Source organism: Erinaceus europaeus, chromosome 14 (genome assembly GCF_950295315.1).
Source record: "Erinaceus europaeus chromosome 14, mEriEur2.1, whole genome shotgun sequence".
Taxonomy (NCBI): Eukaryota; Metazoa; Chordata; class Mammalia; order Eulipotyphla; family Erinaceidae; genus Erinaceus; species Erinaceus europaeus.
This window is the reverse complement of record NC_080175.1, coordinates 24089780-24105709: the sequence shown is the minus strand read 5'-3', so window position 1 is coordinate 24105709 and position 15930 is coordinate 24089780. Positions and strand designations below refer to the sequence as shown.

The 15930-nt window shown below is 39.7% G+C and overlaps 1 protein-coding gene across 1 annotated transcript in view; it reads left to right on the top strand.

The window, feature by feature from the left end:
* Window positions 1-15930, top strand: part of CFAP58 (cilia and flagella associated protein 58) — a 139355-nt gene that overhangs the window by 50146 nt on the left and 73279 nt on the right. Inside the window, exons 10-11 of the mRNA XM_060170954.1 lie at window positions 6190-6351; window positions 7060-7206. Coding sequence (XP_060026937.1) covers window positions 6190-6351; window positions 7060-7206 — 309 coding nt within the window. The remainder of the gene's footprint in view (window positions 1-6189; window positions 6352-7059; window positions 7207-15930) is intronic.

Sequence of the window (15930 nt, the reverse complement as noted above, 5' to 3'; positions counted from 1 at the left end):
AAGTCAGGACCAGGGGCTTGAACTGAGGTCTTTGTGCATGGTGACATGTATACTTTACCAGGTGTGCCACTGCCTACCTTTTCTCTTGGTTAATCACTAAAGATGCCAAACATTCTCCATGTTGTTCATTACATTCATTTTAGCACCCTGCCTTCTCCCTTCTAAATAATAAACTTATGACGGTTGCCTACCAGACATTTTAAATGCCCCCAAATTATTCTTTCATAATGAATTTCTACCTACAATTTTTTTGTTCCATTGATATTAATTTAAATTTTCATAAGAGCATGTTTAACTGAATGGAACCCTGGAGAAAGGCTTCAAAAGGATATGTGAAAATTGTGCTATAATAAGTTTACTGTGAGTCACAATTTCCTTGGAGAACAGGAATTGATCCATAGAAAAATTCAAATTGCTTAATATTATGTAATATGATATGTTTATAATCTTGCCTAGTAGCCTTATATTTATATGTCTTAAATTATTAAATATCTGTAGGTCATATACTTAACTGATGACACAGACTTTTTCACTTAGATTCTCATAGAAGCTCTTTGAAGTAGAGATTATAATTTCTATCTTATAATATTGTGTGTTATTAACAGCAGATAGAAACAGACATGCTCTAAATTTAACAAGAGGGCATACTGAAGAATAAGGGAATAAGAAACAAGGAAGACTTAAAATTTCACATGCCTGTGCACATAGGTGTGCTCTTTTTCAGAGAGTAAGTTTTTCAGTTCCCTTATGGAGGTAAAGGCATTGTCAGCATTCAAACCATTGACATTGAGTCAGAAAAATTTATCTGAGAAGTTATTGTACTGATATTTCATCAAATGTAAGTTAAAGGGCTCCAAATTCGATGACCTACTTTCTTATCCTGCCTTCGTCTATATGATGTTTTGATTATGCTGCAGATTTTCTGCATGCGTTTTGATTTTTATCTCACTCATATTTCTATTGGCAGGTTGTTTTAACAGAGAAAGTAAAGGTATGAGTAGGTTATAAACTGGGGCTGCACCCTCATAGTGCTCTGTAAGCATTTTCTGGGCTCTTCTGATGTGGGCCCAGAAATGCTAGGAGCTCCAGCTCTCTGGATGCAGTAAAACTTTTTATATATGGATGTGATTTATCTCATGAGTTGGTTTGAGGTATCTAAAGTATAATCAATTAATTTCGCTTCATCTCACAGCTGACATCCCCCATTCTGTGATATACAATTTTTTAGTAAGCGACATTCTGCTGACAAGAGGTTTTGCTTCTACTGAACACCCCACACAGGTTATGAACCTTTAAGATTTTTAACTTCTAGATCACAGTGGTCTGAGTGATTTCTATTCAGACAAGTTCCAACTACTATGAAATGATTTTTTACCCCTTAGTTTCAATCTGTCTTTTGTTTTCATTGGCATTATATGAAATTCCATATAATGAAAACACAAATAATGTGTTTTCTTTACTCTTTATATCACTAGTGCCTTTACACTGCCTGGTATAGAGTGATCATCAGTACCTGTTCATTGAGTGAGTGGATAAATGGGTGAGTGAACAAATGAACAGAAAGATCCTCTGTTAACTTTTTATTTTGATATCATGATGGGTTCTTATTACTCCTAGTTTCAAGACTCCAGAGCAAGTTGATGTTGGTGATTTTGTGCACTGTTGTGGTCAGAAAGATGAACCTTGCTTGTTTTAGCAACTCTCCCCCCAAAGAGATGCCACTGGCTGTTTCCTTCTGAAGCCTGTGCAAAGGATTATTCCTGTGATAACATCTCTCAAAGTGATTGAACAAGCAGCTTTTTTTCTTCTTTTCTCTGATGTGCTGCTTGAGAGTCTGAATGCTGATAATGCTTTTTAAGGTTTTTCAGTCTGTTCATTTCACTGGCCTCAATAAAGGTGATGTCATATCCATAGAAAGGCTAAATTTTAAGCTAAGATAGTGCCTTCATTAAAAAAAAAAATCAAACTGAGTTGGGCGGTACTGCAGCGGGTTAAGCCACACATTGTGCAAAGCTCAAGGACCGGCATAAGAATCCTGGTTCAAGCCCCCGGCTCCCCACCTGCAGGCAACTCGCTTCACAGGTGGTGAAGCAGGTCTGTAGGTGTCTATCTTTCTCTCCTTCTCTCTGTCTTTCCCTCCTCTCTCCATTTCTCTCTGTCCTATCAAACAATGATGACATCATCAACAACAACAGTAATAAGTACAATAACAACAAAGAACAACAAAGGCAACAGAAGGGAAAATAAATAGATAAATATAAAAAAAAAACCAAAGAAGTAACAGATCCAGGAATGACTATCCATGCTTAGGTGTCACATGAATTTCTAACCTACACCTCCTGTCCACCTGTGGTGGCATCTTAAAAGGTCACTTACTACTTGTTTTTAAGAATTTTTAAGATATGGATCAGAGATAATGGAAGACAGAATGAAAAATGTATTTATTTATTATTATTACTACTACTATTTGCCTCCAGGGTTATTGCTGGGCTTCAGTGCTGGCACTATGAATCCACTGCTCCTGGCGGCCATTGTTTCCATTTTTATTTGGTAGGACAGAGAGAAATTGAAAGGAAAGGGGAGAGAGAAAGATAGATACTTATAAACTTACTTCACCTTTGGTGAAGTATTCCTACTACAGGTGGGGAGTTGTGGACTTGAACCTGAATTCTTGCATGGATCCTTGCACTTAACTGTGCACTTAACTGAGTACCCCACCACTCGGCCCCCTAAACCTTCTTTTTATTTTAGATCTTTCCATGAACTTCTTCTAGATCTACTTGCCTTAGTTTTTCTAATTTTCTGCTTCCAGTCCCACAGTAACCATATGAATCTATATGTATTCTTACCTTGGGGCATTCTCTTAGTAATTAGTAATAATAAGACAATAAAACCATATGCCTTTACATTGCCTGCCATAGAGTGATCCTCAGTACTTGCTCATTGAGTGAATGGATAAATGGGTGAGTGAATAAATGAACATAAAGATGCTCTGTTAACTTTATGAAACTAGGAGAAATCTTGCTATTGAAATAGAAACTTGAAAGCTATAGGCCAGGATGGTTTATGAATACGAATGCCAAATCCTAAATGAAAGTCTAGCAAACCAAATTTAATAGTACATTAAAAGAATCATCCAGTATAACCAAAGAGGGTTTATTTTATCCCTGACACTGCAAGTCTGGTTTTTCTATTAAGAAAACAATTGCTGGTGGTATGACTATACAAAATGTCACAGTCATTTTGGGAAGCAATCTAGCAATCTGATACTCCAGTCCTGGGAATCTATCCACAGAAGAAAGTACACATGCTTGAGGATACATTTATAGAAATGATTACTGCCACATATTTCAGGGGGGCAAGAAGTGGAAACAAAGTTAATGTCATAAGAGGAGAAGGACTCAGTATATAAAGAAAGATATCCACATTGATGAGTACTACACCATTGTTAAAGAGAATTAGTTAGAGCTATTCCACATGATTTTCACAAAGTATTACTGATTAAATAGAAGTATGTGCAATAAGGCTCTTGTTTTGCTTTAGAAAAATGCCAAAAAACAAAGCAAAGAAAGTAATGAAAAGAAGAAGACAAAACATATGCCTGTATCTGTACATTTCCTAGTTGAACAGTTGTGAGTGATATTTAACATCAGTTTCCTTCTTTTAAAATCAGCATGACAACAATAAACACCTGATAGGTTTTTTTATTAGTGATTTAATAATGATCGATAAGATTGTGGGATAAAAGGGATACAGGTCCATAAAATTCCTGCCACCAGAGTTCTGTATCCCATCCCCTCCACCGGAAGTTTCCCTATTCCTTATCCCTTTGGGAGTATGGACCAAAGATCTTTTTGCGGTGCAGAAGGTGAGGAGGTCTGGCTTCTGTAATTGCTTCTCCACTGGATATGGGTGTTGACAGGTCAATCCATACCCCCATCCTGTTCCTGTCTTTCCCCAGTGGGGTAGGGCTTAGTGGGGTTCCAGGACACATTTGTGAGGTCCTCTGCCCAGGGAGGTCAGGTTGGCATCATGGTAGCATCTGCAATTTGGTGGTAGAAAAGCATTAAGATACAAAACAGAACAAATTGTTTAATAATCAGGAACCAAAAGGTAAGAATATATCAGATTCTATTTGGGGTCTTCATGTTGGAAGAAGCTAGGAAGTCTGTTTTAGCTATATTCCGAAGTGCCCATGACTTTACTATTTTTGCCTGAATCCCACAGCTAGCATACAGATAGGCTAAAAGTATGGTTTGGGAAGATGGTGTCAAAGTTGGGAATAAGACTAGACATCTGGATCAGGGCAGAGAGTAGCTCCCAGAAATGAGAAAACTACATAAATACCATTAACTTTAAGCCCCATCCTACTGACCTAGGGCTGAATAATAGAATTTTTGCAAAGATTAAATGGGTTAATACATATAGAATATCTGGTACCCAAGAAATATTGACTAATAATATGATGAAAAAATTGCAGAGCTGAATTGAATACACAGAATTCAATAAACTATATGGAAGGACACAGACTAGATTGTTAATCTGGTAATACTGTTGATGAGGTGCTGATGTGGGGTGAAACTAGAAGGAAAGTCCAAGTAAACAAAGGAGACAAGTATCTATTTTACACTGATTTACAAGTATGGAATCTGGAATTCTGTGTAAAGAAATACAATTAAAATACTTGGGAAAAGGAACTTTTTTTTTTTTTTTTTTACCAATTGCAACAAAACAATAGGACTAGTAAGACAAATATAATACTACAAAATAATACATGTTAAAAAGGTTTTTGCTTAAATTTAATGCCACCCATGCTTAAATCTAAATCTATGAAAAGCTTATTGACTTACTCAGTTTTCTTAGGTAAACTTATTAAAGGAATTTTCAAATAAATTTGTCCTAAAAAATAAATAATTTTGTGCTGAGCTAGCTTCGCGGGTGTGAGAGAGACGACCATGAACTCATGGCTGAGTGGGACGCAGTTCAATCTTTATTGAGTGGGAATGCAGTGTGATCTATCTCTAATCACAATCCTGTCCTATGTATATCTCCTGAGGCAGAAGTGTCAGGAAGAGGAAGTATATAGGATAGGGGGTGGGAAGGAAAAAGCACTTGAACCAGTGGGGATTAAACCAATGAAAACAATGATTATGTAAATAGACCACAGCTGCAAGCAATGCAACCGAAGGGGTCTTAGAAGCAGAATTTAGAAGCAGACCAACAATTTTGTATATTGCAACTGGGAGTTATGGTGATGTTAACCTCTATTATGTGGGTAGCTGGAAGAGAGCTATTGACTCATGCTGGAATTTTGTGCCATGGTTTTTCATACTTGCAAGGAGGCAGTTTTTCTTATGTCTCACCTTTCCAAGAATTGTTTGGTACACAATAGAAAACATTTTTAACAAGGCTTTCTAGTTTCCCTGATGAACTGACTTTGACATTGGTAAGGCAGTGTTATGATTACTATAAAAATTCAAAGACCACTTTCCTTTCTTGTGGCCAACTTCATACAGACAAATAGCTAAGTTATCTTTTTTATTGCTTTGTGTTAAGATCAGTTTAAGCCTATGCCTTTTATCTTTCGTGTGTGTATGTGTGTGTGTGTGTGTAGTCAGGAGAGTCAGAAATGAATTCATTTTTTTTTCCTCTTGTGATTAAAAAGTAACTGTGTTAAGACTTCATGCTTGAGCGGAACTCCAGTATAGGTAAAAAATGTGTTTGTCACTAATCAGCTGGCCTGAATTTCTGTGTTGTACTGAAGTGATTATAGCCACCACCAGACTTAACTTAATTAGGGGATTGAACCTGAGACTTTGGACCCTCAAGTATGATATGTCCTCCATTACACTCAGACTTTCTGATTGCTAATATTTTTACTAGCTATCTTTAGATAAGAATGTTTGTCCTTCAAGGCCAGGTGATTGTGCACCTGACTGAGTGGACCTGTTACAATGCACAAGGACCCAGGTTCAAGCCCCATGTCTCCATCTATAGGGGAGAGGCTTCACAGTAGTGAAGCAGTGCTGTAGGTGTCTGTCCTTCCCACTCTAGCTCCTCTTTCCCTCTCAATTTCAGTCTCTATCCAAAATAAATTATTATTAATAATAATAATAACAACTCTATTTGTCTTTACTGACAGCTACTGTTGGGCTATTTAAACATCTTTATATATTTTCCCCCCTCTAGGTTCTCATAAACATGGAGGACATAAAAGTCCGAGAAATGCAGATTTTTGACTATCGGAAAAAAATTGCTGAATCAGAGACTAAACTTAAACAGCAACAGAACCTGTATGAAGCTGTGAGGTCAGACCGGAATCTGTATAGTAAAAATCTAGTTGAAGCTCAGGTAAAAAAAATACACACACACACACACACACACACACACACACATATATATATACACACACATACACATCCAGACATTGTAATCTCCCCATATTGGGTTTAAAGGAGTTTATGCTAATCTAATGAAGACAACAGAAGAGGTCAAGAAAAAAAACCTTGTGGAGTTCTCCTGAAAGAGAATATCAATTTATGCATTCTGTCACATTGTTTGAAATGGAAATGATACAACTTGATAAAATGTCAAGATCCTGGCCCTGTTTTTAGTTATTATGTAGACTTGCCATTCTGCTGTTTCTAATTTTTAAAACTGGCAGCAGTTATCCTGGCTCAGAGGGGAACAGTATGCTCTCATGTGCTAACTGCAAAGCGTCACAGTGTTTCAATAACATAAAAAATTAATATTATGTCTCCATTTGTCACTAAATAAAGAATAAAATGTGTATTGTTTCTGTATGTTTTCATGTGTGTATGACATGAATTTTTATAATGCAAACTTTGTCTACATCACATGAGAGTATTTCTGGACTGAAAGTTCTAAAGTACTTTAGAATCTATGGGCACAGGACATGAGGATAGTGATCTTAATTGATGGAGAGACCATTGTTTTAAGAGAGCTCCCTTAAAAGCCCTTGAAGAGTGAACTTCAACAGGGGTGGCGATGTCTGTTTAATTAATTCATTTTCAAACATTTCTCCTTTCACTTTGTTAGGATGAAATTACAGAAATGAAAAGAAAATTGAAGATTATGACCCATCAGGTAGATCAGTTGAAAGAAGAAATCTCTGCCAAAGAGTCAGCGCTTGTGAAACTGCATCTAGAACAGCAGCGGATAGAGAAGGAGAAAGAAACACTCAAGGTATTTTTTTTTTTTTGCCTCCAGGGTTATCGCTGAGGCTTGGTGCCTGTACAATAAATCCACTGCTCCTGGTGGCCATCTTTTTTTTTTTTCATTGTTGCTGTTATTATTGTTGTTGTTGTTTTTCTTGGATAGGAGAGAGAGAAATTAAGATAGGAGAGAAAGACAGAGAGGGGGAGAGAGAGAGCGAAAGACATCTGCAGACCTGCTTCACCACTTGTGAAACGACTCCCCTGCAGGTGGGGAGCTGGGGGCTTGAATCAGGATTCTTTACAAGACAGTGGTCATATTGGTATACTGTCTCATCTTTGCAGGACAGATGTCTGCATACCACTCCCACCACTAAACTTCAAGACTGATGCACCAATAGTCTGTCTATCCAACATACTTGAGACAGGTTCCTGGTTCACAGACATTAACAAAAGACAAGGAGAACAATCCAATTGTTAGAAAGCTGATCTCTACCACCTCCAGGTCTAGTGTCCTTATAGGCAATGTTCTCAGTAGACAGGGGCAGTGCTGGTCCACTTAGATTGGCTATTATATCTGTGAAAGAAAGTCTGGGAATTCCTAGATTCTCTAGAAAATTCCTGTGCCTTCAAAACCTAAATTCAGCCTTGTGTTCACACTCAATTTTCCAACCCTTTTCTCCAATTAGGCCTTCTGTAAGGTAATAGTGGCAATTGTCCCTGTGATAATTACTGTTTACATGTGACTTTCCTGCCTACAGTGTTGTTAACTACCAGGTTTCAACCTTTGTGCTCACTTCATTGGCCCTCAACCAGGTTCATAATGAAGTTCATCTTATTCAATGGTTTTAAGAACTTTGCAAACACTCCTCCAGGCAATCACCTCCATATTTATTTGTATCTATATTACTCTGATATATTGTTTTAAATTTATAAATTTAGAAGTCTGAGTTGACTAACAAAATAAACTCTTTCCAAGATTACATACCAAAAAAGTTACATAATTTCAAATTCTCACAATAAATGTGTTTTACTATCCATGCACTAATTTCCTTTTGCTATCCAATCTAATATATTTCCTTTCTAGTCTACCTGACACCCACTCCACCCCCGAGTTCCCCCTCCCTGAGCACTGCTTAACTTTGGCTTGTGGTGGTGCTGGGGATTGAACCTGGGACCTTTGATGACTTTGGCTTGTGGTGGTGCTGGGGATTGAACCTGGGACCTTTGGTGCCTCAGGCATGAAAGTCTTTTTCATGACCATTATGTTATCTTCCCAGTCCATGACCAGAAAATTTAAGAAAGAAATTATAAGAGAGTGATCCTGCTTTGATTCTGAATGTATATATGCAGACTATTCATGGCTGCTTATGAATCACTTGCAGGAGTTATTTAGGATAATTTAAAGTTGGAACTTTTACTTTAACACATACTATCTTTCAAAGACAGCTTCTCTCTTAAAAGTATGTACTTAGTGCTAGATAGGTTGAGCCATATCTCCTTGATTTCAAGATGTCACAGATTGAATTATACTCTCTCAATTTAATAACAGGTTTGCCACTGTAATGATAGGTCTTCATGGAAATAGGATTACTATATAAAATTGACTTAAGGTGCATTTGGTTTCAGAACAATTAAAATTGTACCTTTACAAAAAAGACGTGTTACTTAATGTCAGGAAATTGTTAAGCCAGCTCCCCCTGCTCCACCCTGAATTCCTGATACTATGGCCTATCTACATAATCATTGTTTTGCCTGAAAGATCCCCACCCATTCCATTCCTTTGATCTATCTTTCAAGACCCTCTCTGCCTCCAGGGTATCATTAATCCCACCAGTTAAAACCCTCGCAACAATTGCTAAGGAAATTTCTACCTTCCCAGCACCCTTTTGCCTTTCTCCACCTCTTTCCTAGCCATTTCCATTTCCAACTTGTCACTTCTGGGTCTGGCCTTTAAAAGCATTGTCTCTCTGATCAATAAAGACATTGCATTTCCACTCCACCACGAGTTTGAGTCATCTCTCCTGCATTGCTGAGTGAGTAGCAGTCCAGGCTGGCTCCGGTCGAGTTCTCTCCAACCCAGAGAGTACGTGTCCGGGAAGAGGCACCTCCACATTAGCCCAGCAACTTAATACACTTATTTAAGTGTTTTATTCCAACTCCCAATTTATACCAGAAAAAGAACAAGCTTCTTCATAAAAATTTACTTATAAACATGGAACGTATATACATTTTCTAAAATTTTGAAACAGTCCTGCATTTTTGCCTTCTTTCCCCCTATGTTTTAAAGGCATAGTTTTGTAGAAGATAGTTTTTTTTTTTAACCTGGAAAATGTGGTGGAATGGAGTATATTTTATGTTGTTAAAATTCGGAAGCTCCAGCTGGCCGGGCTAGTGTCACGGGCGGGTAACAGAGACTCTGGGTCACACGGCTGGGCAGGGAAGCTGTATTTCTTTATTCAGGAACAACGATTTATAAACTAAGACAAACTAATCACCAAACAGAACTCTCCTGCCTCCTTCCCCTGCAGTGGCGCCAAGCACTCTAGAACTCTGGAACTCTCGAACTCTGGAACCCTGTCGGGGTTCCTTGGGGCGGGGACAAGCAGGCCCACGAAACTAGCAGGACTGAACCAATTTTCTTGGCAGGGGGAGAGCTAGAACAACCCAATGTAAAGCATACAACAATTCCCCCTTTTCTTTTTAACTAAATGACTACAGTATCAAGGGTGTGGGGTGAACAGAAACCTATATCATACAGGCATTTTTAAAAAAGAAACTGGCACAAACATGGAGAAACATGTAAGCAAGTAACAAGAACCAGTGTGCTGCCAAGGGAAGGCCTGAGGGGGCCATTTTTTTTGCCTCTGTGGGCAAAACTTTATCAGCTTAAAAAAACATTTCTTGCCTCTGGGGGGCGTACTTGCCTCGACAGGCATTTGTATGGGGGTGGGGAATGGCCTAGACTCCCAAAGGTAGCCGGCTGCAATTTACTTACTATGAAACAAAACTTGTTATTAGCATAACCACAGCACAATCTAAAATTTCTAATAGAGAAGGAATTTGAGACTTTTACATATCAACAATGTCTTTTTAACCTTTTGTTACACCCATTCAAGATGGAGACACACCCTAGGTGTGAGCAGGAAAGAAAACCTCAGGCATGAGAATAATTAGCATAGCCATTGTGTAATCTACCATTTCTAATAGAGAAGGTAATCGAGAGTTTTACATAACAAGTCTATTTATCCTTTTGTTACACCCATTCAAGATAGAGACACACCCTAGGTGTGCACAGGTCTTGTTTAGACCAACTTAGTTAAAATATATTGATTGTTAACTAATTTTTACCTCAGACTTTAAATGTAAGTTAATTTTATCTTTATGAGAATTACTTTGAAAACTTCTTTCATTTAACTTTGTCTAGTAAGAATTTAGCCTTAAAGTTACTGTTTACCAAACTTTAAACACACACATAAACATGGTCATTAATACACAAGGAGAGAAACCTTTGTTACGAAGACATGTCATTTTAAACACGAATTTAGGTCTGTACTGTCTTAGTTGTTGGGGGGGGTCACAATCTGGAGGTGGCCTCCCGCACAGCTCCACTTCAAGGAATTGCAGGTTGCGATCTCTGCACGAATCTCTGGGTACTCCAGCTTGTCTACCTTCAGACCGGAACTGAGGATCTCGGCCAGGGGACCCAGTTTCAGCAGGGAGCCCGGGGGGTCTGGGAGGTCCAGGATCTGTATAGAATTCATAGCCCGAGGGCGGGCAGGCCAGCCTTGTAGAAGGCGTGGGCCGAGGTGCCCTGGGGTGGTGGCCATGATAGGCCACCGTGGCCCTGCCCCATGGCCCTGCCATGTCTGCTGCCCTGTTCCATGGCCCTGTCATATCTGCTGCCCTGCTTTCAGTGGCCAAGCAGCGTGGAGGGATCTCGTGCCCAGTGCCCTGTGCCACGTGGTGGAGAGCCGGCTCTTGTGGGTTGGCCTTGGGCTCCTGCGTGTTGGCATCAGGCTCTTGCATGTTGGCATCGGGCTCCTGCATGCTGGCGTCAGGCTCCTGTGTGCTGGCGTCGGCCTCCTGGGGGCTGCAGGGCTGCGGGCGCGGTGCACGGGGTTGTCTGGGTGCAGCCGGCTGGCTGGCTGCTCCACCAGGTGGAAAAGGCAGCTCTGCACCTCACCTCTCGCCCACTGGCTCTTTCCGACTCCGCTGGCTGTTCTGAGTGTGCCCGAGCGAGTGGAAACCACAGAGTGGTCCAGAGATAAATGTTCCAGAAACAGCAAAACAGTCTTGTGAAGAAAGGGCAGAGACCTTTGGAGATCTCCTCACAAGCAGAAGAGAAGGCCATAGTACATAGGTAGCCAAATTGTCTTCACTTATCTGAGAGATGCGCAGGTCAGGTCCACGTGGGCGCCATTTGTTGTTAAAATTCGGTAGCTCCAGCTGGCCGGGCTAGCTTCACGGGCGGGTAACAGAGACTCCGGGTCACACGGCTGGGCAGGGAAGCTGTATTTCTTTATTCAGGAACAACGATTTATAAACCAAGACAAACTAATCACCAAACAGAACTCTTCTGCCTCCTTCCCCCGCAGCGGCGCCAAGCACTCTTGAATTCTGGAACTCTCAAACTCTGGAACCCTGTCGGGGTTCCTTGGGGTGGGAACAAGCGGGCCCGCGAAACTAGCAGGACTGAACCAATTTTCTTGGCAGGGGGAGAGCTAGAACAACCCAATGTAAAGCATACAACAATTTTATTTCATCTTTAAAAGGAATCCTTTCCTTTTATATACTATTATTTACAAGTTTGAGGCTAAAAGAAAGCCAAAAGGCAAAAATTCAACAACAAGCAACTAAGCTGTCATATTTTTCTAAGGAATGTCAAATTGGCATAATGATAGACCTCACACATGTATAATTTCACTTTTCCAGGATGCTTTTTGATTCAGATGGGAGATAGACACCATAATACGAGAGATATCCCCAGTGCTGTGGGACTCCCATGTGATGCCAAAGCTCTAATCTGGGTGTGCATTGGGAAGTAGGCACTCTACCTGCTGAGCTATCCCCCTGGTCTGGAATGAGGTTTATGTTACAGTATAAATCAGAAGAACCTTAATGTGAGAATTACTTCCCACATAAGATTCTTGAATCCATGCTAGCATGGCTTCAATGTAACTCGGTTTAGAACACCACTTTATTCCTTTAAGAGGATGGCAGTGGTAGCTCTTACTTTCCCAAGTGATGCTCCAATCAGAAAAAAACCCCACAGTTATGAGAAGCAAAGGAAAATGCACTGCCTTCGACAAAGTTCTGCTGTAAAATAAGCGATGTCCTGTGCAAGAGAGCAACTATTCCTCATTCTCTGGAATTTGACTTCTGTTGATGTTTGTTTCATTTATGCCTTTCATCCTCAGGCACCTGTACATATAGTTCCAAAATAGCATCATAATGAAACAAAACAAAAAATCAAAAGTCAATAAGGGCCTGGTATTTGGTCTTGGAACAATAGAGTTGGTAGCTGGAGGACATGAAGGATGATGAAAGGGTTTCTGGGCTGGTTTGTCAGATCTAAGATCCTAGGTCTAGACATCTTAAGAGTTATTGATTACATGACGATGATTACTTTGGACTTACAATTGTTAAACTAGAATACCTCTTCTAACATTTTACATAAAGGCAAGAAGCAGAAGAAGGATACCTACTTAATTTATTATTTGAGGTTACCCGAGGGTGACTTGCAGGGGTGCTTCAACTGGATAATTTTGGCCTATCGTTAAGCCTATTTGATATTCCTTAGAAAAATATGACAGCTCAGTTGTTGAATTTCAGCCTTTTGACTTTCTTTTTAGCTTCAAATCTGAATCACATTCTATACTGGTCTCTGGATTTCATGCATCTGAAGTTTGCAAACTAAAACCCTAGAGGAAAGGTCAGATTTTCTAGTAACTTTTGCTCCAGGAGACATTTAGCTTATTACTGTGAGCTCCATAAAGCTATGTGCATAGATGATTCCTACTTGAAGGGCAAGCCATATCCTGTTTTGTAGGCCAGAAGACGCTTTTGATAGGACAACCCTATTTACTAATTCTCTAAGCTGGCAGCCAACTGTCCATAATAGGTCACCCCATCTTCATTTTTTCCTTCTCCCAAAAGGAAAACTTCACTCCATCTAAGTTTCTTTTCTTTGTTCAGTTGCTATTAGTCTGTGCTTACTCCCCTAGACCCTAGACATTGTCAGCACATTATGGTATGACAGAATGTCAATAGTTCTGTGTAGACATTGCTGCATCTGTGCTCCTCTGCCTGTTCTTTCCCAGTCTTGTTTCATCAGCACTGAAGAAACCATCTCATTTGTAGTGTCTGCCTCCCAGTCCTAACAAGCCCCTGATTCTGTCTCTTCACCTCCTAATCATCCCCACATCAATCTGACAACACTTTGATTCATGGTAAATAATTCAGCAGCAAATTCTCTTATGTCCAGAACTCAGCATCACATTAGCAACTAGCTTCAGGGTATCATAACCTTTTTCTTAGTGTACTCTCTAGAATGACATTCAGGGGAGCTGTTGTGAGAGGGGCGGACATGGGGAGCAGGGTGCTAATTGTATGTTAGCTTGAAGACTTCAGGTGGTCCTGTTTATTTTGATAGATTGAAACAGATGGTTTCTGTGAAACATAGTGAATCACAGGAACATATACGAATGGATGAAATTTTTTTTAAAAAATAGAGATACAGAGAAATTGTGGAGAGGAATAGAGGAATAGAGAGGGAGAGAGAGAGAGAGAGAGAGAGAGAGAGAGAGAGAGAGAGAGAGACACCTATAGCATTGCTTCACTACTTGTGAAGCTTCCCCTCTGCTGGTAGGGAGCAGTGGTTTGAACCCAGGTCCTTGCATATGTTAATGTGTGCTCTACTGAGTGAACCACTACCCAGCCTCAAACATTTTCTGTCATTGTCTATTTAGTTATTATTTTCAACCAGAGTGGTGCTCAGCCTTGACCTATGGTAGTACAGGGACTGAACCTGAGATCTTAGTGCCTCAGGCATGGAAGTCTTGCATTAACCACTATGCTAGCTCCCCACTCTACAAGCATAGTCTTTGTTATCTGATTTATGTATATAGTCAAATTAGAGCATAGATATTCCATAAACACAGCTGAATCATTGTGGCAGCAGCAGCTGAAGATTTTTCTGCCATCTTATAACAACCAGTGACACTTCAATAGCTGCCAGTCTGTCAGGTCCACACAGAACACTGTTGGGTGGGATTTGCAGTGCATAGCCATTGTTACCATCTTTCCTGGGTGAGGCAGCTCAGATTTGTAGCTGCTAAGTGCATTTGAACAAGGCATTCTGTTGATGTTAACATGTGCTGCCATCATCTAATATCACATCTTGTTTACAGCCCATAAATTTATGACATAAGGAGACCACTCAGAATTTTGATATATTATGAGGGGAAAAAAGCCACTCAGCAATACCAAATGCATGGATGGCTTTACATTCCAGACAGATACTTTGACACACCGTTGATTGCATTTTAATCTAACAGGGGTTTCATTTTGTTCTGCTGATGGATTCTGATCAACTCTTGGCACTTAGAAACAGGGAACTGAGCATTACACATCTGGGAAAATAAAAGTTTTATTAAAGGAAGCATGATACAAATAGGTATTTTATTGCTGTATTCTCTGCTACCTTAAGTGATTATAGAAATAGAAAGGCTGCTTCTTCATTTGCTTTCCTAGCAGGTAATACCCCCTAAGTGGTAAAAACTAGACCAGATCTTTTCCCATTCAGTATTTATTTTTGCCTGTCCCTAGACCAAAACATACATTTCATGGATGAACACACAAAATGTCATATAAGAAACTCTTGGTTTTGCGGTAGCTGACTGTGTTTATTTTGTGATATTACACATCTATTACTGGATGCACAATGTATGCTGTTTGGGTAACTCAGAGGTATGGAATTAATGCCTTTTGTCTTTATGGGTTAAAGACCAACCGTATCTACAGTTAGGGTTATAGGCACTTACAAATATAGGGTTTTCTGTCATTTTGATAGCTTTTCTGGGTGGGTAGAAAGGGTGATCCAATTACCTTCTTGAAGAAAAAAGATTACTTTTTGAATGGTCATTTTCTGACCTACAACCATTGAAAAGTTGGAGCCATATAGGGAAAACAGAGCTCTCCCTGCCCGCCCCTCCTCCCCCTCAACTCCCCATTTACTTTTTCTTGCTTAGTACCATGTCTAGAATATTATAGATGACATGTATACTTGTGGAATAAAACAAACACACTTTTTTTTTATATTGAGTGTTTGTGAATGAATTCATGGCCTCATACATGTGTGATACTGCTGAGTGGTATCCTGGGTCCAGTATTTTTCTTTTTCTATCAGATGATGGAGAGAGTAGAGGCACCATAGTCCTATTCCATCATCCACTTGCCACTATCCATAGAGCTCCTGTGTGCTTCCTGAACTCAAACCCAGGACCTTGTGTGAAGTAGGGTGTGGGCTTTACTCTACTGGGTGAGCTATTTCCCAGTTACTCTTATTTTTCAATGCATATATTTACTGATTCAACATTGGTGTACAGTATTATAAGGCATTAGGTGTATAGCTTTATACCTGTATATGTATATATGATTCACAATATCCATTACCAATGTTTTTGTTCCATCACACCAGTGACAGCCTTCAACCTATCCCACTACATTGCTTCTCTGTTTCTTCCTATAACCA